General features: G+C 40.2%; 1 protein-coding gene across 2 annotated transcripts; it reads left to right on the forward strand.

The window, feature by feature from the left end:
* The first annotated feature begins 2875 nt into the window (after window positions 1-2875).
* Window positions 2876-23098, forward strand: LOC140928963 (dynamin-binding protein-like). 2 transcript variants are annotated; one of them, XM_073378772.1, is made up of 22 exons: window positions 2876-3042; window positions 3790-5798; window positions 6377-6497; window positions 6957-7036; window positions 7449-7490; window positions 8594-8696; window positions 10015-10094; window positions 10315-10453; window positions 11063-11226; window positions 11784-11907; window positions 12297-12388; window positions 12616-12671; window positions 13515-13608; window positions 14048-14153; window positions 14735-14865; window positions 15458-15562; window positions 15788-15919; window positions 16857-17018; window positions 17600-17782; window positions 18578-18754; window positions 19242-19406; window positions 20202-23098. In XM_073378772.1, exons 2-22 carry the CDS (start codon window positions 3807-3809, stop codon window positions 20775-20777), a joined length of 4824 nt encoding a protein of 1607 aa, XP_073234873.1. In that variant the 5' UTR covers window positions 2876-3042; window positions 3790-3806; the 3' UTR covers window positions 20778-23098. The 2 variants fall into 2 exon arrangements, with proteins under 2 accessions (XP_073234873.1, XP_073234874.1); XM_073378773.1 differs by lacking the exon at window positions 7449-7490.
* Window positions 23099-23234: the final 136 nt, after the last annotated feature.

The following is a 23234-nucleotide window of genomic DNA, read 5'->3' on the forward strand; positions in this document are numbered from 1 at the left end:
ATGTTGCTTCCGGCAGACGGATGTCTTTATTTATTTCCGACCAACCCTTTTTTTATTATTCCTGACTAGCCGCGGTTGCGATGTAAAAATATTCATTTATTTTAGGCTACTGGAGATGTACCTATACTGTTTGCGGTCTAAAGTGCAGTGGCTTATGGTGATTTTTTGGCGTCACAGACTGGAAGAAAGCGCCAAATTTGGCAGAGTTTCTTTTGGGTGCAAGGAACAAATTTAGAAGGGGTGCCACGTGAAACTTTAATCCGGGGGGGGGCGTGAGATGTAATTAAATTTACCCTTATTTGCTTCAGCAGAAAAGCGAGGTTGAAAGTTAAGGCAAAGCTTTTCATGCTTTGTTTCGCGATTGAAAATAAAAATATATATATATACATATATAGAAAAAAAGATCGTCCAAGTATATGTTTTACTCATCACGCTATTTTCGATGTTGAAAACTCCGTCACCTTGACCACGGTGGACGGGATATTCCACAGCATTTTCGAATATGTACCAGCTGCAGCTATGGTTCATGCCCTACCAGTCAAAACCGTTCCAACGTCTGGAAAGTATGCTGACAAAATCTTTATTCCATTTGTTGTCAAGCAACGGTACCTTCAACAAGCCAAACGTGTAGACGTTGTTTGGGATAAGTACAAGGAAAAAAGTTGGAAACAATCAACCAGAGAGAGGAGAGGCGCAGGTCAGAGACGAAAGTTAACAATTGAAGCCAAGTTTCCATAAAAAGTGGAAGATGTTTCTGCAAGATACTGACCAACAAGGAAGAGCTATTTTCTCTTTTCACTGAAAAAGTAAAAGATTTTCAGTTTCCAGAAAATAAGCAGGTGAATATCACTTCAGGAGAAAACGTTTTCTCGAGCAGCGGGTCCTCAGATGTGCAAAGATGCGACCACGAGAAAGCCGGCACAAAAATTGCTGTGCATGTTCAGCACGTTTTCAATAAAGGACACAGTCAGGTTCTTATGCGAACGGTGGACGCGGACATTGTTGTAATAATGATTGGCCTCTTCAACGAATTGTTATCTTTACATCCCTCTGCCAATGTCTGGATAAGTTTGGGTTTGGGAAAGCACTTCCGGCTTATAAGTGTCCAGGCCATTTGTACATGTCTTGGTCCTGATACATCTCAAGCAATGTCCCTGTTTCATTCTCTTACTCTTTTACTGGTTGTGAGACCACCTCTTGGTTCAAGGGCAACGGAAAGAGATCCGCTTGGGAAGCTTGGAAGTCATATCGGGAGGTTACAGATGCGTTCCTCTATCTTGCTGATAACCCATATTACCACTTGGACACGGAGGACCCCAACTTTAAGCTGTTTAAGCGGCTTACTCTGGTTCTCTATGACAAGACAGGCAATGGAAACTCCGTTAATGAAGCAAGAAAAGAAATGTTCAGCAATATAATAAGAACAGGACCCTGGAGAATATACCACACACACAGGTAAAAAGTAATAATCCAATATCTTTAGTTTTTTCGGCGAGAAAAATAACGGATATGAAAATCTAAGCCCTCTCCTCATAGACATTTTACATTTTGCATCTTACTTTTTATGATTCCATTTACATTTGACATCCGGGTAGTACCAATAAAGTTGTTTGTGTGCATTATAAGAGTCCTTGCTACAACACGTTTTGAGATCAATATACCAAAGCACTATCTGATACACAAGCCTGCCGTCGTTCAAATAGTGCCTTCGCCATATGGATGGGGCTTGTGTGAGATCGATAACATTTGGAAACCTCTCTGGACCTCGCTCCCAAAGCATGAAAAGCCTGTCTCGAGCTTCTGAAATGTGGCTGCAAACAAGGGTGTTCTGGCAGATGTATAGTGAGCGAAAGCCAATCTACCTTGTGCAAGCTTATGTCCATGTTTTGGAGAATGCTTCAACTCTCAAGATATATGGTACAACACTTTGAAATGTATATAGACTAAAACGAACTGTCTAGGTTATAAATCAACTATTTGAATGCCATATTTCTGGTACAATAAGGCTAAATAACGTATATCAATTTTGTAATCTATACATTACATCGTAAACTATCCTTATTTGTATGCAGTGGCCTTTCAAAAACACCTCAAATTCCTACCGTATCCCAGTCTACAAAGCTTATTTTTATTATGTCAATTGTAATAAGCCTTCCCCGGGAAAGCAAAAGTGAACTCAGAAGTATTATCTGTCTTTTATACGTCGAGTTCATTAAATTTGCTGGTAATATTTTAAAGCACATGCCACTAACTGTAAGTGCCTTAAGTCTTCAGTGATGTAATAATGTTTTCCTTTATCCTCCGTCTATTAAAAAGTGACATTTCAGTTAATGATTTAAAAAAAAACGTGCAAAATGTCGTATTAAACTCGGTTATTGCTTTGGAAACCATCCAAAGATGTTTTATTTTAGTAACACTTAAACGAATATCAGTCAACAAAAAGCAATTAAATGTAAATTTCAAGCTTACAAAAGGTGCTGAAATTGAAATGCTTGTCTTGGCCCCCCCCCCCCCCCCGGATAATCGGATCATTTGGTACCCCTTCTAAATTTGTTTTCGATAAAGAACATCTGCGTCAAATTTGGTGCTTTCTTCCAGTCTCAGTAACGATACTTCCTTCAAACCAAAGTACTGCTACCGATGCGTGTATTTATTTCCTGTCAAAAATAAATGCGTTCCGATAATCGCATGTTAACAAGGTAAAGCTTTCCAGCCCACTCAACTGGAAAAGTCAACAGAGTAGGAGACCGTCGACTAAAGTAAAGGCTACGGACAGTTAACGAACTTGCTCTCCGTTTTATTGGGCTGCCTGTGAACGAACAACATGAAGAGTCTGGGAACGACCCGCAACCCTGACACGATTCAAGACATGATACCGACTTGTTGTTGTGGGATGCAAACACTTTTTATCTAGGAAATTTTGGTTTCTACATTGATTTTTGCCGCTTTCTAGGATGAATAACACGTTAAATATATATCTAAGAAAACTTTGGCCCGAGGAATGACCTAGAAGTTCATCGTTTAAGCCAACTCAGGGTGAAGGTGAGATAGTTTGCAGTTTCCTGTTCGATGAGGTTTGGGTTTCATGATTTGATATCTTGACGGTGCCATCATGAACTCAAGTGATGCTTTCCTTCATCATTCCTTGAAGGCTTTGAGAATGTTTAGGAAAGTAATTTTGCACTAGTCACTGGCACATTGTACAGTGTACTGCAACGAGAGCATAATTAGTTTGTGTACTTAATAATATTTCGTCTTGAATGTTGGCAATTCACCAATTTTGCGGCCGCTATGTTCTTAAACACTTGAAGTGTTTTAACACAATAGGTATCTTTATTTCTTTAATTTTATATTTGCTAAGGAAAAAAGACTCCTAAAAGTCTTCCTGTTGAATGTTACTTGACAAAAGCATTCAAAATAATTGCTTGTCATTCTGTGGTTGCAGTATTTTATAGTCTACAGTTTACAGTCTTTGGTTAATTTGATGAGCTTGTAAGCTTAAAACTCAAGTTAAAAAACTAGGTTTTAGATAGCTTCCTGTGAAAATATTGGAAACCAAAAAACAACAACAACAACAACAAAATTGAAATTCAGGGTAAGATGATTTCAACTGAGGTCGAATCTCCATTCACTTTGTTTCTTTCATTAGTACAGCTGTATATCTTTCTTAAAATTTATACATGTATAATTTTATACTGTACATCCGGTTACACATGCATCCATGCACATGTCCTCAGTCCAGTGATTTTTTTTTAAACAATAAATTTTGCCTTTTTTTTTTCCTCCTAGACTATGTGCGCCTTCTCATGGAGGGCAGTCTTGCAAGGGCTAAATACAGTTTCCAATCCAGCAGTCCAGATGAATTATCTGTACCCGAGGGAAGTATCATAACAGTAACACAATACATTAACAATCACTGGTTAGAGGCTGAATACAAAGGCAAAAGAGGATATTTTCCTATAATCTATGCTGAAAGGATAACAAATGATTCACAACTCCATACTGAACAGAACGCTATTTTCTCGGTACCATGTTTAAATGGAGAAGAACTTCCAGAAAGTGTAATATCTGATAACTTTCATCATCAGGATTACTCTTCAGGAAAACAAGTTTCTCATAGCAGTAGTGAAAATGTTGTTGAGGCTGCATTTGGGTTTGATGCCAGAAATGACACTGAACTGACATTTCCTTCTGGGGCTCTGCTTGAAGTTACTAAAGATGTTGATGATGATTGGTTAGAAGGATCATTCAATGGAAGGACTGGTCTTTTTCCAAAAAGCTATGTCAAGTCATCAAAGAGACCATGCGCGCGCGCATTGTATCCTTTTGTTGGGGAAAGCATAGGCGAGCTCACATTTCGTGAAGGCGACTGCATATTTCTTCACAAACGATTAAATTCACAATGGATGGAAGGAGAAATAGATGGGAATGTAGGAATTTTTCCATCAAGCTTTGTCATAGTTGAAGTTGAATTGCCACCTGACAAAGATGAATTTCTAAATGGTGATTTTTCTCCCAAGAATTCAAGTCCAAAACGTGGCAGCCATATTAATACTGCAACGGCTAAGATTCAGTGGAAAGTAGGAATGAAAGGTAGAGCACTGTTTCACTTTTCAGCATTGTATTCAGGAGATTTAGAGTTAAATGAGGGAGATGTTGTTACAGTTCTTCATGTGGATGGTGACAATTGGATAGAGGGTCAGCTAGCTAATGGCATATCTGGATCATGCCCTGCAGCATACCTGGAGCCTGTAATCAGTAAAAGCAATTCACCCGAAAATCACTGGAATTTCAAGACTCGAAAATTTACATCTTGGGAAGATTTTTCTGGTTCTCCTCACGTTATGTCTAATTCTGTTAATACTAGTGAAATGTCAAAAAGTTCCAGTCAAGTTTCATTTAGTCAACAGGGTTATGATATTTTTGACCCTTTGACGAAAGCAGAATACAGTGACAGGTCTCTTTTGGACTCATCATTTACACAGGATCTAACTCCTATACTTATGCCTTGGAATAAGTCAGCTCAGGAGTCTAAAGAGGTTGGAAAAACTGAATTTTTGGTGAAACAACCAGCACCCAAGTCCAGGACTCTAGAAAGATATTCTGTTACTTATTTAGGCAATATGGAGGGAAAAAACCTTTCTATAAAACATGATAAAACCAGCAGCAGTCCTTCTTATTCGGCAGAGTCACTGACGTGGGGAACTACACCTCTTAGGAGCAGCTATGCATCAAATTCAAAAGCAGCTAGTGCTTATAATGGGCTGTCTGGTCAGTCCAGTGTAATAGATCAAGGTCCATCATTAGAGCCTTATCATCAGGGTTCTGTAGGAACTTGGCCAAGCAAAAGATCAGGGATTCATGCTGGATGCACATCCAGTGTCCAAGGGAACTTTGTTGATGATCTTTTATCAGGTAACTGTACCTCTTTGCCTCCTCCCCTGATACCTGGCCTGCAAGGTGTAATAGATGATGATAACATTGATTCCAGCGCATCTGAGGATTCTCCGATTACACCAAGGAGGCCAGCCCCTCCACCACCCAAACGAAAGGACAGTGGAAATGCTGTACGCAGTAGAACACTACCAGCTAGAAGATCAAAGGAGACTGGACAAGGCCGCTTCAACTGGGATGCTCTACCATCAGGCAGAGAAGATATGAAAACAACTGTCAATCCTACTGCTTCCCCTAAAGGATCCCCGAAGATGGGAGTGGCAGGTGTTGCAAGGCAGAGGCCACAATCCAAGCCACAATCTTTGGTTGACAAAAATGTAGACACTGATGTTTATGTAGAGAAGGTACATACACTAAACAGTTTGACTACGGTACTTTGGGAAGTTAATGTTTTTGTTAAATAGCTTATTGCTCTGACATTATTTTGAGTCACTGCTTGCTCTTATTCTTTGATTGAAGGCCACATGGTAGCATCTAATTTCATCTGACTGTATCTCCAGTGTTCTTGTTAGGGAAAACCCAAGGCTCTGAGGAAAACAAAACTAATTTTTTCTCCTCAGGAGCAGACATGTACGTTATTTTCTTGGAACAATATTGAATAAAGACTAGTGTAATGCAGCAGGAGAGTTCTTGAACTGCAACTGTCAGAACTGTATAAATGTCAGGCTACTATACATTAATTTTACATGTGTATGTAATTGAAATCCTGAAATCCCAGTTGTTCTCAGTGTACTTCAGATGATGATGTCTTAGACCCAAGAACTGGCTCAATTTCTTCACTCTTTATATTGCGCACATACTGTAGGTGAAAAAAAAAATGTATGTGCTCAAGTTACTAAAATTGAGACATGTACAATTTTAATCATGGTGGAACATTTAATACATATACATATTTTTTTCTAAATTATTATAATGATTTTAGAGTCCTCGCAGGCCAAGACATTCAAGCAGCCTAGAGCAGATAAGACAGTCCCCAAGTCAAAGCACTGTAGCTGCAGTTATTGATAGTGATGCTCATGGTGCTGAATGGGCTGGAAACAAGGGTATGTACCATGTATAACTTCTGCCCACTCTACAGTTCCTAGTTTTTTTAAATGAAGAGACTCCATGTTGCCATGTGTCTGTTCAGTAATAGATCATGGATGATATCACGGCTTTCATGGAATCTAAATTCATTTTATACAAAGTCACCAAAAGACAAAACAATGACATGTACTTGCCTTGTACCTCACCTCATAATGTTTTTTTTTTTTGAGGCCTTAACCTGCTTAATCCAAAATAATGATACCGGTAGACAATTTGTTTTCTTCAGGCTTGGTTGGTGGTGCCTGCTGTGGATTGCCTACCGTCTTTCAGTCTTCCGCAAGATAATCTTAACCCCTTCCCAGTCACTCTTAAAAATATTCATGGCTAAATCAATACATGTAATTGTGTAAATGTTACTGCTGAGTATGTAACAGTTCACTCTGCTGATATGCATCTTGAATCATTACTGTTGTTAGAAAATTCATTTGATGAAGTTGATGGCCCCAGATTAGCTTCCCTGCAGAAAAGGATCAAAGAAACAGAACAAAATCTTAAGGTAAGTATCATCTGCCAATTAAGAAAGTTCTTACGGACATGCTGATGTATATATACATGTAGAAAATTGGTAGTGAAGGGCAGTTTTTACATATTCACCATGGCCCTGGGAAAAAAGAGAAGTTCAGAGATCATATTGACCCCACACAGCATCTTTTTTCAATGCTGCGTGAGGTAATTAAGTGAATATGTGATCCTCACAGTTGAATAATTAACAACCTAACGGTTGAAACAGAACCTAAAAAAATTCAGGCTTGACCTGGAATCATTCCTGACCATGACTTTGAGATGACATGATGCAATGTTCTATAAAATGACCTGTAAATGCAACACTACTTGCAGTGTTCAAGGTAGTGTATGAGGTATTTCCTTGACAATCTGTGGTTACAATGTACCAATCTCATACTTTACAGAAAGAGATGAATGTACATACTGGATTCAAGTCTATTGCTCAGGTATTGATTGTTTAGAAAATTTGCTGATGTATGGCCTACAAACTCTGTATTACTGTTAATGTTATAATTTAGTTTTTAATCCTTAGTTGAATCTTTAGTTTCCACTCATGACATGTAGCAAAATGAGAAAAACCTAGGAATAATTAAACTTAGCCTGTTCCAGGTATACAGGTGGTAGGGATGGTGAAACAAGAAGTGACCTGGATAAAAGAGCCAGAGGGTTGTGTTTGGGGGTGGGGAGTGGGGGGGCCTTCACTTCACCCCCACTCTCCACTATCTGAATGCCTTGAACAGGCAAAAAAAAAAAGTTGAACCAAAAGAAAAACTCATCATACAACAGACACAACTTGACAGGGAGTTCAGGCTCTGGTTTTGGAGTATAATTTGTGCCGGATTTTGGGTGGGTTTTCAAAGGAGTTATTAGGGACCTTAAGATCCGAGGACGGTGATGGCGGAGAAAGCGTCGCTGAAAAAGTGAATTCTTGTTCTTTCAATCTTCATCGCAATTACCCCAAGTCACTAACTTTGTCAAATGTAGGCGAACCCTGCTAAAGTCGAATTCCTAAGAACCATATCCAAGTTCAGAAGGAGAGAGGAAATTTCATCGTTGCTTGTGTACTTCCTCTGTACAACGTGAAATTAGGCATTTTCACATCGTAGTCGTGCAGTGACGGCAAAAAAATGTAGAATAAAGTGTGATGCATGTGCAAAATTGTTATTTTGCTAATTAAACCTATTGTTTAAGTGGCGTTCCCGTTGCCATCGCCGTCGTCGGATCTTAAGCTCCCTATTACCCAGTCTAGGACTCCCTTACATAAACTCTCTGTCATTATGGTGGTGGATTTCATGGGTAAGATCCTAGAACCCCTACAATTGTTTATTGTCATGTACACTGTGTTTTCTGCGGAGCTCAGCCTTTATTTCAGTCAATTCTATGCTCAATGCAAGTGCCAAGACAGCTTCAAATTGCATATTAATTTACGTGCCACCACTTTAAGAATTTTTTTTTTTCCTTTTTTTTTATGTCTTATCAGTAGTTAGTGCTACATTAGAAATTGCCTTTTCCTTGAATTTTTCATTGCAATGTCAATTAATGATTTTAGTTAGTGATGATGGATCCTGTAAAGCAGAGGGAAATGGAAGTCAAAGTGTCACAGAGTCAACAGAAGATCAATGAATGGCATGAGGAATTACAACTTCTGCAAGGTTTTGTCCTGTGTTGTTGTTTTCTTATTAATTGATAGCGAAGTGCGTGCAGTGGAGCACCATGGGTAAGAAAATGTGGTTATCTATGCATTCAAGGAATTTTGGTTCTGACAAAATCATCTGTATGTACGTACCTCTACTCCTTCATGTAAGCAGGTGTGAAATGGCACACTTACTAGCTGGGAGTCCAAGGCATATATTCTCTTTGCTTAACTTGGTGTTGCATCCATGATTGTTAGTCAATTGAAAGCTGTCAGAAAAGATTATCCACTGACCAGTGTCACATGACTGTATCGAGGGCTTAGGTATACAACTCTGAAGTGGCATTTTTTAAAGTTATTTCCACTGACTAGTTTTTGGTTTCAATTGATCGCGGGCTAAGCTCCATTTTTTTTAAAAGGAAGAATACAGTTAGCCTTTTGTTTCTGGCAAAAGTTGAATTACTTAAGAAGGACATTTCTTAAAATATTATTACGTGCCTCTTAAAATGGCTTTTAATCAATGGAACATAATGTAAGAACTGAAATATTTTTATGGTGAAAAGAATTACTTGGCCTTATACTTTTGATGCAAGAATCGAAGAGAAAGAAGACCCTAGAAATGATGAGGTTGAAGCTTCGTTTTACTGGGTCACTCATTTCACAAGATTTGCATGACCACTTTTTTTTAAAACTCATTTTAAAGACCTCACCTGTCAGAAATTTTTAGTTCCAGCCGGATATGTTGAAATGGCAAAAAAAAATGTTAGATAGTCATAAAATGCATCCTCGGAGACCCAGGGGCAGATAGTGGGTGCGAGGGAAAGTCTAAACGGGTGGAAAAATATGGCACGAAGAAGAAGAGTAAAGAACGGCGAGTGGAGCCCCTGCGGACAATGTCTTACCAGACCAATTCCAAATGGTTGCCGCTGTTCTGGCGTTCTGCCGTTGGGCAGAAAAAGACAAAAGTTTTCTGGCACCAATCAGAAGCCAGGATGGTAGCGACCGTTTGGAACTGGTCTGGTAAGACATTGTCCCCAGGGGCTTTTCTCGTCGTTCTTTACTTTTCTTTGTGTCATATTTTTCCGCCCGTTTAGACTTTCCCTCACCCCCACTATCTGCCCCTGGGTCTCCGAGGATGCATAAAATGTAAGGTCAACCATTAATATTGAAACAAAGACAAAACCGTTACATGCACATCCATGTCTATGTTTGATTCAGTTAGAAGATGGCTTGCCTAAGACTTCGCTCATTCTTGCTCAATAGAAAGATCTACGTGTGCCGGACGACCGGACGGGGTGTTATTCGAGCTCTGCCCTAACCAGTACTTTTCATTTCAGATGAGAAAGTCTTTATGATAGAGTCGCATCGGAAAAAGATGTTGAGGAACAAAATAGCTGCTCTTGAGGCTGACCTGCAGGTGCAGATTCATATACTTTGCTGTTTGAATGTTTTCAACTAGTTGTATCTTTAGTGGCTTTCGCGTCGACTTTAAGTTAGCTCACGATGGTACTTGTTTTTTTGATGTCCCAGTTGGCCAAATTCCAAACAGTTAGAGTTGGACAGTTATGTGGTACCTCCATTTTTACATATGGAGCATACTTTTTCTTACTATAGTTACCTTTTTTTCTTTGATTTAGAAACAAGCCAGAAGTCAGAGAAGTCTTGAAATGTTGCTTGGTGTTGTAGAGGAGAACAGAAAGAAAGAAGTCATGGAGAATCTTGGAGTTTGTGCAAAATTAGTGGAAAAAATCAAAACTGAACTTGCTGGATTAGAGGGTATTTATTACGATACTGTGAAATGCGTGACTGTAATCTAAGTGCATCTAAGTACTTGCATTTGTGGTAAAATTGTAGATTTTCATCCCAGATTCACGGTGTATTGATTTAACAAAGGTGCTATCACAATTTGAAGTCTAGTTTTGGTGCATTCCAGAATTGCTTTCAGTTTCATTTTCTGATCCGAGTTCGTCCAATTCAAGTGTGAGCCAGATCCTTGCCGATTTAAGACCAAAATAACTGATTTGACCAGAAGTATTGATATAAAATTCTTTATGGCAGGCTAACTGCATTGCTTGACTAGACATATTCCACCTCGTAGCTTCGTAGTGGTACCTACCCAGATACGTTGTACATAAGAGTAACACCTCCACCGCGGGGTTAAATGTGTTTTTGGGAGGGGGTACAACGGGTGGGAGTAATGCAGCACATCCATATAGTTGAATTTCCCTTCGTACCCCTCCATTATAATTTGTGGTAACCTCTCTATTTCGGACAGTTTTTCTTGCTTGTTTCGTATCGACGCTAACCGAGTAGGATTACGTATTTAGGTTTGTTCATCAGTCATCTACTGTGCAACCATTAATTTAAATTTTTGTTCGTGTTCAGCTTCTTTGCAGTGCTTAACAGAAAAGCCAGCTGTATCCAATCAAAAACACATGGCTGAGCAGCGACAGAGAGTTGTGAATGAACTGATCAATACAGAGAAAGACTACTGTAATGACCTAGACCTTTGTGTTAAATACTTCCTTCATGAACTTCAAACGATACAGGTTGGTTTCCTCTAGCATTCAGTTCTGCTTGTCCATGATTAAAGTTTTTTTTTTTTTTAGATTTTTGAGTTTACTCGTTCACGTCGTAAAAAATCGAATTCATTACAGTACAAGCTAGAAGGGGGCTTTAAAAATATATCGGTGGGGGAGGGGGGAGGGTATAGCCGGATGTATTTTATTTGTTAACAGGTAGCTGGGCCTATGACTAAGCGGGGGGGGGGGGGGGGGGGCTTGTAAGTAGCCGGGGAAAGCTTACAAGCGGAAGTTTACGATGGTTAGGAAAAGACAGTGTAAGAACAACATAAATTCAACTCCGCTCTGAAAGCAGCATGCCGTTGCAGCTGTAATTTACCTTCGGAAGGCCTGGAAAAATGCCGTACAGGGACTAGGCAAGGCCAAGTGCAGAATGCCAAGCCATTCCTCACTTAGTCTCCGCCTATATCCTATTATGATCTGCCTCCCCATAAGCAAACCATTTTTTTGATTTTTCTTTTGGTTTGGCTCTGTTTTACTTGTTTGTTTGTCTGTAGATGAATCTGTGTTTCTGTTTCGTGCAGGTAAAGGATCTCGATTGTGAAGCTTTGTTTGGAAACATTGAAAGTGTTCTGGAGACATCACGGAAACTGTTGAAAGGCTTACAAAATGCCGTTCAAACCAAGGAGGGGAAAGACCAGGAACTTGGTAAATATGACTCAGAAATGAACGCATTATATATGGCTAAAGCGTATCTTTGGGTTAAATGTAGTCAGTTTGCAAACACTGCAACATATTTCACATTTTACTGTGGTTTAAGAAATTTGTTTGGTTAGAAGCTGTACAAACTGTTAATATTTCCATTTTATTTGCCTCAGATTTACAACTATAAACTTAGACAAAGAAAAGCAAAAATCGACGAGCCTTGATGGATAATTTCTTTGTCTTCATATAGTCACAATACTGCTTGTTTAGGTACTAGAGAAGGATTGTTCATGAAGTGATTGTAACAGTTGGGAGATAAAAAGTTAAGCCTACAACAATGTACAAATTCATCAATGTTTTTGATGGCTGCTTAAAAAATTTTATTTCCCCAGGAAAGTGCTTTGTAGACTTGTCTGAAGAAATCAAGGATGTATATGCTGTATACTGTAGGAACCACGATGATGCTATTTCGCTGATGGAAAAGGTGACATTGATATATGATATGCAAACAGAACTTACGAAAGATCGATACTTACAAGATTTTCCAAACATGGAAAAGTAGCGATTTGACCGATCTACGTAAAGTGTAACCAAGGTTAAGAAAGTTATGGAAAGAGGATTTTTTTCTATCACTCTCTAGTGAACTTTGTGAAGTAAGAGATTGCCATTTCCTTTTTTTCTGTATTTATTGTATTTTGTTTATATTTGCAGTACGAAGAAATGCCTGAAATACAGGATGAAATATTAAAATGTTTAGAAAAAATAAGGTAAATGATGTCTAATTATTATGTGTTGTAGTCGAGTGATTTGCACACTTGCCACTGTTTCAATACTTCCAGTGGTTTTGAATTGTTTGATGTGTCGTTGTACAAAAGTTGTTGACCCGGTTGGCTTAAAGACCATCCAAGCTGCTGTATCTCTCCCGGCTACAGTACAGTATATTAAGGAGGAAATAGGGGATGTATTGGGGAGTTTGGGTGGAAGGAATGAGGTCATGAGAGTTACATCGCCACCGATGACCCATTGAGGACCAGTTGAAGATGTCATTGGTTGACGTCACAAGTTTGGTCACTGGCGTATGGGAACGCTTCGGTGGCGGTGGCATTCGAACATTGCATTAAGGAGTTTGGAGGGAAGGAAGAGGCCACGGGAGTGACATCACTCATTGATAACGGATAGAGAGCCAATTGAGGATGTCATTTGGTGACGCCACAAGCATGCGCGCTGGCGTATGAGAACGCTTAGGTGGCATTCGAGCAGACGTTGTTTGGACAGGGCTTATTTTCTTATCACTAATTACAGTTTCCCCTTGCGATACCATAACCTTTTTTAGTGCTCTTGGTCCCAAAGATACTCAATTTTGCTTCTACCTCTATATCACAGACAGTTCTGCAAGCGACCACTTGTGTCTTTGCCCCGTCTATTTCCCTATCAAGGGGGTAGACTTTTGTAGGTTGGTCCCTTCACAGCGTACAAAAAGGACGCGAAGACTAGAGGACGTCCACCCGTTTTGGAAGGCTAGGAGTCTTTAAACAACGAACTCCTTTAGGCTTCTTCGTGACTATTGTATTTTTTGTGTTAGTTTTATCTTATCTTCCTTTTTTTTTTAGAGAACATACTCGTTGTTGGGACTTGTCATCTTTTCTTATCAAACCTGTACAGAGAGTCCTTAAATACCCGCTCTTGTTAAATGAACTCCTAAAGGTATACTCTTGTTTGTAGTGTAGCATGGTCATGTTTATGTATTTTTATCGAGGCTATTGACATCCTTCTCCATTCTAGTCTGCATGGCAGGCGTTTAAAGGAAAAGGGGGAGAGGTCATTCGGCGGCGTAAGAGTGCAGGCACGCAGGCTATGTTCATTTCCTAGCGCCATTTGCTAATATAACCGCATGTGTGGTTGTTTATTCAGTTTGGCCCTTACGAGGGTAGGTGCCCAGCTTTTGATATGAACGAAAATGCCTTTTAGTTTTATCCCTTACAAATAAAACTTAGTTTTACTAACTAAGGTTGCAAGTAACCTCGTTTTGAAAGCCAGGGTTTTAAAACTCCAAAAATAGCCTATTATTTAGATACCTGTATGACTAAATCTATCACTACTATGAGCTACAAACAACTTTTTTTTCATGTGTTCCCTTTTATAGTATACTCCTGAAATACATCGTGATAAGTACAACTTACTGCAAGCGATCACAGTAATGACGGATGTGGCTAATGCAATCAACGAGTTTAAACGGAGAAAGGATCTCGGTAAGTTTGTGTTCGAGTTATAGTATACTGAGTGAATAGCATAGTGTAGCTATTGTTTCACGTGAGACTGATTGATCATTGTAACTTTATGGAAGTGTGTCTTTTACTAGAGTTGGAGACTTACTTGTTTCATAGCAAGGGTAGTCCGGATGGTCGCGTTCCAATTAAGAGGTGTTTTCAAAGCGTCTCCTGTCATGAAGCCTCTTGCTCAGCGATCACCCTTGGCTAACTGGAAATAGATCGTAAAACATTTTGCTTGAATAAAGCACGAGAGAACACAAGACCCAAGGAGACCCACTCTGCTGAGTCTCCCTCGCAGCCGTTTTTGTCTCGTCACGCAAGGCTTCTCCCCAATGTTAGGGAGGAACGTTGCGTGACGAGATAAGAACAGCTGTGAGGGAGACTGACTCAGCCGTAGTCTGAAATGTTACCCGTCTCCACCCTCTAACCTGAGGCAGGGAGGGGTGGGGGCGTCTCCGGATTGGGGGCTAGGACGGCTAAGAATTCAGACTAACACGGCCGAAGTTTAACCTGATTTTTTTATCTGATTCTGATGTCGACTTACGCTCTGCTTTCAACAGTTGTCAAGTACAAAAAAGTTGAAGAGAGTGGTCTTACAAACAAGATACAGAAGCTAAGCTGGCATTCAGTGGTGAAGAAAGGCACTCGAATTAATCAGAAACTAACACAACTTACAGGGCTCGTGGCACAGGTTAATTTACTTACTGATTCGTACTATGTGCTTTTCATCAGTTCTTAAGTGGAGCCAATTAACGTCTTACATCGACTAGTTTTAATTTAGTTTTCGTATGGCTTAGTAACCTCCATATCAATTGGGAAAAAAAATTCTACATTTGTTAAGGTATTCTAGCTTGAAGTGACCGTTAAACCAGATGATAACGTACTCTGTACATACGTTCTGATGTATGGGATCTTCCGATAGTTTGGATTCATTCATTAATTAAATGGAACTAACGCTACAGTAAACTAAAGTGTCATTTTCAAACAACTAAATGTTACGCTGCTAAACAATTGGTTGTTAAGTAGATCATTATAAAGCAATTGTTGAATGACGCTGAGTAGAATAACACCCTTGGAGACTTCACTTGCTTAATCCCTCTCAATCGTTATCTCGATAATATTTTGGCGGAGAAATATTTCCAAATTTTAGGCGGGTAGCTTTTGTGTAAAGCGGATCTAACTTGCTCATAAATTATTGTCTCTCAAGCACCACAAGGAATAGTCTCATCAGAAAGGTTCAAGTTTATTTGGATAAGTACGCTTGATTGTTTTAACATCTGCAGACTGTCGACGAAAAATTCATCGAAGAGGAGAAAAAGCTCCGTGGAGTCGAGAAGACCGTGAAAGCACTTTGGAAAAACGTATCAACTTACTTGGAGGAATTTGAGGTAACTTTGTGAAGTCACAACCTGACCAAAAAGTCTTCGCTTATATAGTACGACAAAAAAAATTTTGAGCCATACAAGGGAAGGTTAGAAGTTCTAAGCGAGTATCACTATGTTTCTGACCAGCACTACCTCAAAACTGCATTGATTGTAGCTAATCGCAAACATACGAAAAACTTCAAAATAATTATGATGAATACTAGCATTTTCAACCGTTTTTTATCGCAGGAGACCATGGAGTTCCGCCAGGCTTTAGGGGACAATATTAATGACTTCTACCAAGATGCTGCAACGTGTTCAGAGGTGTCCACTTATTATAGGACACACAAGACGATTGGGGAGACTATTCTAAGCAGATTTGTAAGTTTAAATGATATAATTCTCTATAGCCAACTAATGAACGCATAGACGAGTGAGAGTGCGACCACTGTTGACCTCAAACTCGTCTTCGCAACGACAAGTTGACAGCACTTTGTGAAAAAATGCTGGGAACGAGGTTGCTCGTACGCTTGCAACCATGGGGCTAATTGGGTCCAGGGTAGAGTGTCCACTTACAGAAGGTCACTCTGACTGGCTCAATCGGAAAAGGCAAAAAAAAGGACAATTAACTAATTTGCGGATTTTTGTCGTGATTTGTTTGAGTGTTCGCTTAAGAGATGTTATTCAGGAGTTAAAGCAAAGACGTTTTTTGAGCGGCGCACATCAACCGGAAGTGGTCTCTTTTGCATTCTTTGGCAGTGGTTTTGCCCATTTTGGCGGCAATTGTCTCTATAAACGTAAAAACACTTAGATGTACACATTTGGTCGCGTCAAGTCATACTAAAAGGAAAAAGGTCTCAGCTTCGGTTAACGTGCGCTGTTCAAAAAGTCTTTGCTTAAACTCCCAATATACCCTCTGGTCCCAGGAAAGAAAACGGTGTCAGCTTTTGCGTAGCCTGCGTAGCAAGTGTTTCCGTGCGGTTTCGGAGCAAAGAACGAGGAACGAGAGTCACAGACCGCGTGAATGAAATGACGAGAGTAAAAGAGCGGGGAGGGGGTGGGGAAGAAAGGTTATCCTTCCTTTCCCCCTCCCCCTTCTTTCAATTTTTTGGCTCTCTTTCCATTTCTCGAACGGCCAATACCGAAAATCCCGTTCCTCGGTCTTTCTTTGCTCCGAAACCGAACGGAAACGCTTGCTACGCAAGCTAGCCTCTGCGTGAGATTACAATACCCAATCTTTCTTTCTTCATGAGTACAAATTATACTCACTTTACAATTCACTACATCAATTGGCGTTCTGTTTCTTTTCATTTAACAGATAGATAGTGTTCAGTTGCAAGTGCTTTCTCCGCTCAATTCCTTGCTCAACTTGTTTCAAGGACCGCAGCGCTTAATTCAAAAGAGAAATGACAAGTGCTTGGACTACGACAGCTGGTCAAACAAGATTGACAAGATAAAGGACAGAGAGAAATTAAAAGTGGTACATATTAGTTGTTGAGAAATCTTTTAATGAGCTAACTCAGTGACGTAATCGTTAAACGTATAGTTTTAGACCGGATAATTGTCGAAACATTTACAGTACAAAGCATCCTGCGTTGAACTTTAGATCAGTGCGTAAAACGTGGACGAGGTTAATGCCTGGTCAAAAAAAATATTTATTATATGACTGAAAAAAGAACTTTTTCTTGCGGGACCCACGCGGGAAGTCCCGAGTGGGCTAGATAGACCCATCTTACTAGGTTAACTCTTGGTCAATAAAAGATTTATTATATGACCAAAAAGAGAACTTTTTCTTGTTGGACCAACGCGGGAAATCCCGAGCGGACAAGATAGACCCATCTTACTCCGCTCAGGTAGCCAATCAGAACGAATGACTGGCGTCATCTTGCCCGCTCGTGGATTCAGCCATATGATAAAAAGTGATAAGCTTTGACGTTTGTTTTGGTTATTTTGTGTTGTCTTTGTTTTTGACGTTGCTTTTTGGTTTTGTTCTTGCTTTTTTGTTTGTTTGTTTATTTGTGTGTGGGTTTTCTAACTGTTTATGTCCTTGTAAATTTTTAGGCCAAAGAAGAACTGGGGTTTGCCAAGAAAAACTATGAAGCACTGAACACTCAGCTGTTGGAGGAGATCCCTGGTTTTACTGAGAAGTGTATGTCTTTAGTGGTGGACTGTCTCAAGAACTTTGCCATGGCACAGAACCGATTATACTATGAAATTCAACAGGAGTACGAGCAGCTATTACAGGTACCTGTGCTTATTACAGCAATTGGGCTAAGGTGCTTGTTTAGGAAAAAATCGTTGGAACTCGGCCTGTAGCAGCATATATGTGTGAATACAATTAAGAGGGTCCTAAGTGTCGGTTTTGGTAATGGAGGTTTTGCAATGATATTTTCAAAGGAAACGTAATTTTATAGAAAACTGATGAAAACCTCAAGAGTTTATAGCGTAAGGATAGTCGTAAGAGTATGAGACACTAATATCATGGGGAGTAAGCTATTGGAGGCTAATATTATATGGACTTGGCTGTTGATTTACAGTGATTTTGTTACAAATAGTTATGGTGAGTCCTGGGACTCATCTTGTGAAAAATCGTGACTCCCAGTTTAATAATTCAAAAAGAGTCCAAAATTGAAACTGCTTGGGCCTTTATGTAACCAGACAGTTAATCTGAAGACAGACTCCAAAACTCTGTATTAAGTACATGTATACTGAAATTGAAATAATTTATTGTCCTTCTATTTTGAAGCACAACAAAGGCTAAAAGAAATATGCATTGTTAAACGACAGCCATTTACAACTGCCACAGAAATAACGCGAACGGGGCGGATATTTCTACAAATACACATGTTCAGATCGATCGATTAATCGATCTTTGCGTCCCACGGGACGCATCCCCGTGCCATGAATGATTTTGCGCCTTTGGGGATTTTAATGCGTCAGGGACACAGGACGCAGAGGTAACAGAATCACTGGATTATTTTCAAATCCGCAGTCATACAATGTAGGAGTCCTTTGACAAGTAACATTTCACTATTTCAGCTACCAGTTGTACAGACGGTGGAAGGTGACATAATTGAGCACCATAGCAAGAGATCTTTACAAGTGATGGAGCAGTTCTCGGACCTGAGTTTTATACCGTTGAGTTTTGTAGCAAAGGACAGTTCTCGCAGGAAGAGGCGATCGCTGAAAACCCCAACGCAACCTTCAAGAGATCAGGTAAGTCTTGTAGACAGATTTCCATTACGCATTAGGGTTGAAATAGACCAGTTCGTTTATGCCATTGCGAAATACCACCTATCGGTATATTCCAGTCCGAGCAGTATTTAGCATGTTGCTTGAAACTAGGGTACATTTATTTGCAAAATACTGTATGCGTGCGTTTAGCCGTTGCATTTTCCCGCTGAAATATTTTATGGTTTTATCTGCTTAAAACCGCCTCTTGAATTTGCAAATGCTAGTGGCTTTTGTCTAAAGGCTACTTTGGAAAATTCATCGTGTGCTACCGTCCTCCGTGAAAAGTCGCATAAAAGAGTTTCACGTTGTACTGATAGTGACCGCAAAGATATGCACCAAGATGCGTCGTGATCTTCCCTATATGTTGTTTTGCTTATTAAACCTATCACCTGTTACTCCCTATAACTGTTTTCCCACTGAAGGTGGAGTTGACTATGTACACCATACCTGTGTTTGTTGCTTCTTTCAGGATACCACAGAAGATTATGGGGACAACAAACCCAGCTTGGTGGATTTCAGAGGTGATGAATTTGAAGAGAGAATGCTAAGGAAGCAAAGACAAGCTCCACCCCCTCCCTCCACGATTCTCCAGCCAACGCCTGCCCCACGACGGCTAAGCAGTGCAGCAAGGCCTGTAAGTCTTTAGGGCGCAGTTATTTTAAGGTGTAAGGCAAAAAGTAACTTCTTACCGACATGTTTGTTGTTGTTGTTGTTGTTGGGTGGTGGTGTGGTCAATTAGAACCCCGCTCTGTTATGTTTTCCGCACATATGGTGGAAGTGATTAATTAATAAAGTTTTTGCTCGTTTGTTTTTGAGGCCTTTCATCGTTCTGACCTCAACTGAAAATTTTGTTGGCGAAATCTTGGTACTACTTGCATTCAGGCGTTTACTATTTTAGACTTTTACCAATTAACTGTCTCAGGCAATTTTAACCCCCAAAACTGAAAAAAAAAAAAAAAAAACTTGGAGGACCCTCACTTTTTGTAAGACCCATTTCAAACACAAACAGCTTGTGCCAAATTTAGCGGGAAATAAGGAAAATTTATTGTTCTCGCTCATTTGCTTTTGTTCGGCACATGAGGTTTGAAGCTGGTCTAACTAATTCATAAGCGTTTGCGTGCAGACGAGATCAGTTTCCACTGCTTAGGTCTGGGTCTGGCTTTTCACTTAGGCTTGTAGCTCACTTGATGTAGACTCTATAACAATAGGTATAGTAAGAGGTACGGCTGCATGAAAGCTTCCATTTCTCCTTCCACTCCCCCTCGGTTTGTCGTTTGACCTGAGTTTGCGGCTCTCCCTATCTCATACTTAACGAACCACAAACAAGAAACACACAAAAAAGCCGCCTTCTACGCAGGCCATCTTTAGTGTCATCAGAGAGGTCAAGAAAATTTTTAAACCAACTTTAAATGTGGATTTTCTTTCTCAGGGCAATAGTCATGCAGGTAGCTCGGACATGGTAGAAGTAATTCCGGGCAGAGAAAAGCTCCACATGGTCGAGTTCAGCTTTGAAGCTCAAAGTACAGGAGAATTATCCGTGACTGAAGGAAACCTAGTGTCTGTCCTGCGATACTCAGATACCAGCGGTAACCCTGAGTGGTGGCTAATTCAGTGTAATGGTGCCACTGGTTATGTGCCACAAAGTTACCTTTCTCCGCTGGAAGATGCTGCTGATAGTAGCGAAGGAGGTGCAAGTATTACTGACAATGCCTTCGAAGATGATAGCGTTATTAGCAATGAAACGAGTCAGATGGTGGCTACGGAAACAGATCCGGGAGAGGAATGCAGTGTAGCGTTGACTCGCGAGACTAATCCTAAATCAAGCTATTACGCAGAGTTTGCGTTCGAGGCTAGTAGTGTAGCGGAATTGAATCTTGAAGAGGGACAAGCAGTAGTTGTTTTGCAGAAGCAGGATTTGACGGGCAATGAAGAATGGTGGCTTGTGGAGGCGGATGGACGTAAGGGATACGTACCTTCCAGCTATTTAACACCGGTCGAAGATTAAAAGCGACAGCAAAACAAACAAAGGTTTAGTGGACATCCAATCGCTTCTTCACATGCTAGCCTGGGAAAACAATCCACATTTCGCAGCGACGCTACCACTGATTTCTCTGGCGCAAAATGATGTCTGAGGAACAAGCGCAGAAATTCCATACTGATGACGTGTCACTACCCAAATCTTGTTAGTGCTACCAATTGGTCTTGCCACTAGGGAAATTTGCTTCGACCAATCAGGAGTACTACCCAGATCTGGGTAGTGACACGTCATCAGAGTGTGGAATTCCTGCAGTCATTCTCGCCGAGACGTAGGTTGTTTACAATTTGCAAAACGTTTCCGGAAAACTCGGTTGGGAAGTAAATGGAACACGCCTCTTTGGATCACTCCGGGAGGAAAACATTTGGGAGCAAAGAAACATCTGAAAAGGTGGCCCTGTTTTTCCGAACGGAATGCTCCAAACGGAAATTTGTGTTCCATTTCTTCAAAGTGGTTGATACTAGTTACGCGGTTTCTTGGCCATTGTTTGGTAAATGGAACTGATTTGTTCAAATGGTAAACGCGATTCCGGGACGAAGCATTAAACCAAAATTCCGGTTTGAAATTTCGGAAATTTCACGTGTCCAATCGAAAGGTATTCCGGTTGCCCAGACCTGGCACAAGCCACCGCGCGTTTGGTTATTGTTCCTGTAAGCAGGATACAAAAGAGCGGTACTGGGGACAACAATTTTGTCAAATAGAAAGGGACATTTCGGTCTGACCGACCAGACCGGTCAAACTGGACCACCTTCAAAGCTGGTCCCGAATATCCCGGTCGGACTAAACCGAAACGGTTCGTTCCATTTGATGTACCGCCCGAAATTTCCCGGAATTTTGGGTTGAATGGAAAACGCCCTTGAATTTTTATTACCATTTACCCAAACCGTGAACCGACCAGTTTGCTCATGGAGATGGTAAACAACCGTAGTTTCGCGAGGAAACCATTGATGGCGTCGCGAAATATCGGCTGTTCCTTTGGCTCAGGCTGGTCAGTTAAAGAGACTACAGAATAGGACTATTTTGAATTCCAATCAAACATAATCACAACCGATTGCTCCGCAACTCTCTTTTATTTCTAATAGGGTAGGAAATGCAAAAGTAGTCTTATAGCGCTACCCGAATGTTTTAATAAACACGTATAACTATGTTACTTTTTTTAAGTTTGCTGTTTCGTAACTTGCAATAAGAAATCATTTGAAGCCTTGAGTCTTGCCTCCGCTAGCAGCGGCATGGCTTGCTTCAACGGTGCGCTTTATCTGTGTAGAATTCTATTCATAAATTATTTCATGATGTAGATATCTTTCTCTGTGCTTCTTTTATATGCTTATTTCATGATGTAGATATCAATATGTAGATTTCTTTCTGTGCTACTTTTATATTTTATGCTTAACTGAGGGGCCGTAGGCCGTCTTAAAACTTAAACTGCAACGAGGATTGAGGTGGTAACCTTGATTTCAGTTAAAAAGCAAAGACAATTTTTTAGAGTACAGTAGCTTCCATTTGCACTCAGTGCAGCCGGAATGAATTCTAGCCTGCTAATACATCCGTCTTTCCTCGCTCCTCGCCGCCAGACGTTTCTCCTGGCAAGACGTCCACATTGGCGAGGAGCGAGGACAGACGGCTGTATTAGGAGCTGATTATTTGACTTGTGAGGGGGGTACGGGTGATTTGGTTTGGGTAAAAATTATTTTCCCAAACCTCTGGTGATAGATTTTTCTCTGACATGCAAAGGTGTAACTTTTTTTTTTTTTCAGTATAGGATATTTTTTCCCCAGGTGTTTCCTTGCAATAATTTTTTCCCCTCGAAATCAGTTTGTAGCTAAGGATATTTTTGCGGAAATCACCCATACTAACCCCCTCCCCTCCCCCACCCCACCTCAAAAGTTAAATGGTGGGCCCCACAGCAACCTAGGGGTTCAACAAGGCAAGCCATCTAATAACATTGGTGGAATTAATGCTGGCATAATTGAATTCACAGTAAAGTTAATTCAAATTTTAAGAAAGCTTGTCTCAACTACTTCTTGTTTAAAAGACACAGGGAAATGGGGCTCGGCCCTTTAAGTTGTATATACACGGATTTTCTGCAGCCATTTTTGAACCAAACATGATTCATTAATAACTTTGCCAAGTACCTTGGGCGGTATTTTTAACAAGCAAATTTTGCCCATTATAGTTTATGTGGGTTTTAATTAGCTGCTCATTGCTAGCAAATTTAGCAATCACAGGTATCTGTTCAATAATACAAACTAGCCTTTTTGAGTTTGTAATAAAACAATATTATTAGCAGGTGCCTCAAAGAATTATTACGATTTTATTTATTTATCATTCTTGTCTTTTCTTATTTTTATTATTATCATTATTTGGGGGGGGGGGGGGGGGGGAAGGTTCCTGTGGTTGAATGTAATGAAAAACCCATTGACTCCCCTT

Source organism: Porites lutea, chromosome 2 (assembly GCF_958299795.1).
Source record: "Porites lutea chromosome 2, jaPorLute2.1, whole genome shotgun sequence".
Taxonomy (NCBI): domain Eukaryota; kingdom Metazoa; phylum Cnidaria; class Anthozoa; order Scleractinia; family Poritidae; genus Porites; species Porites lutea.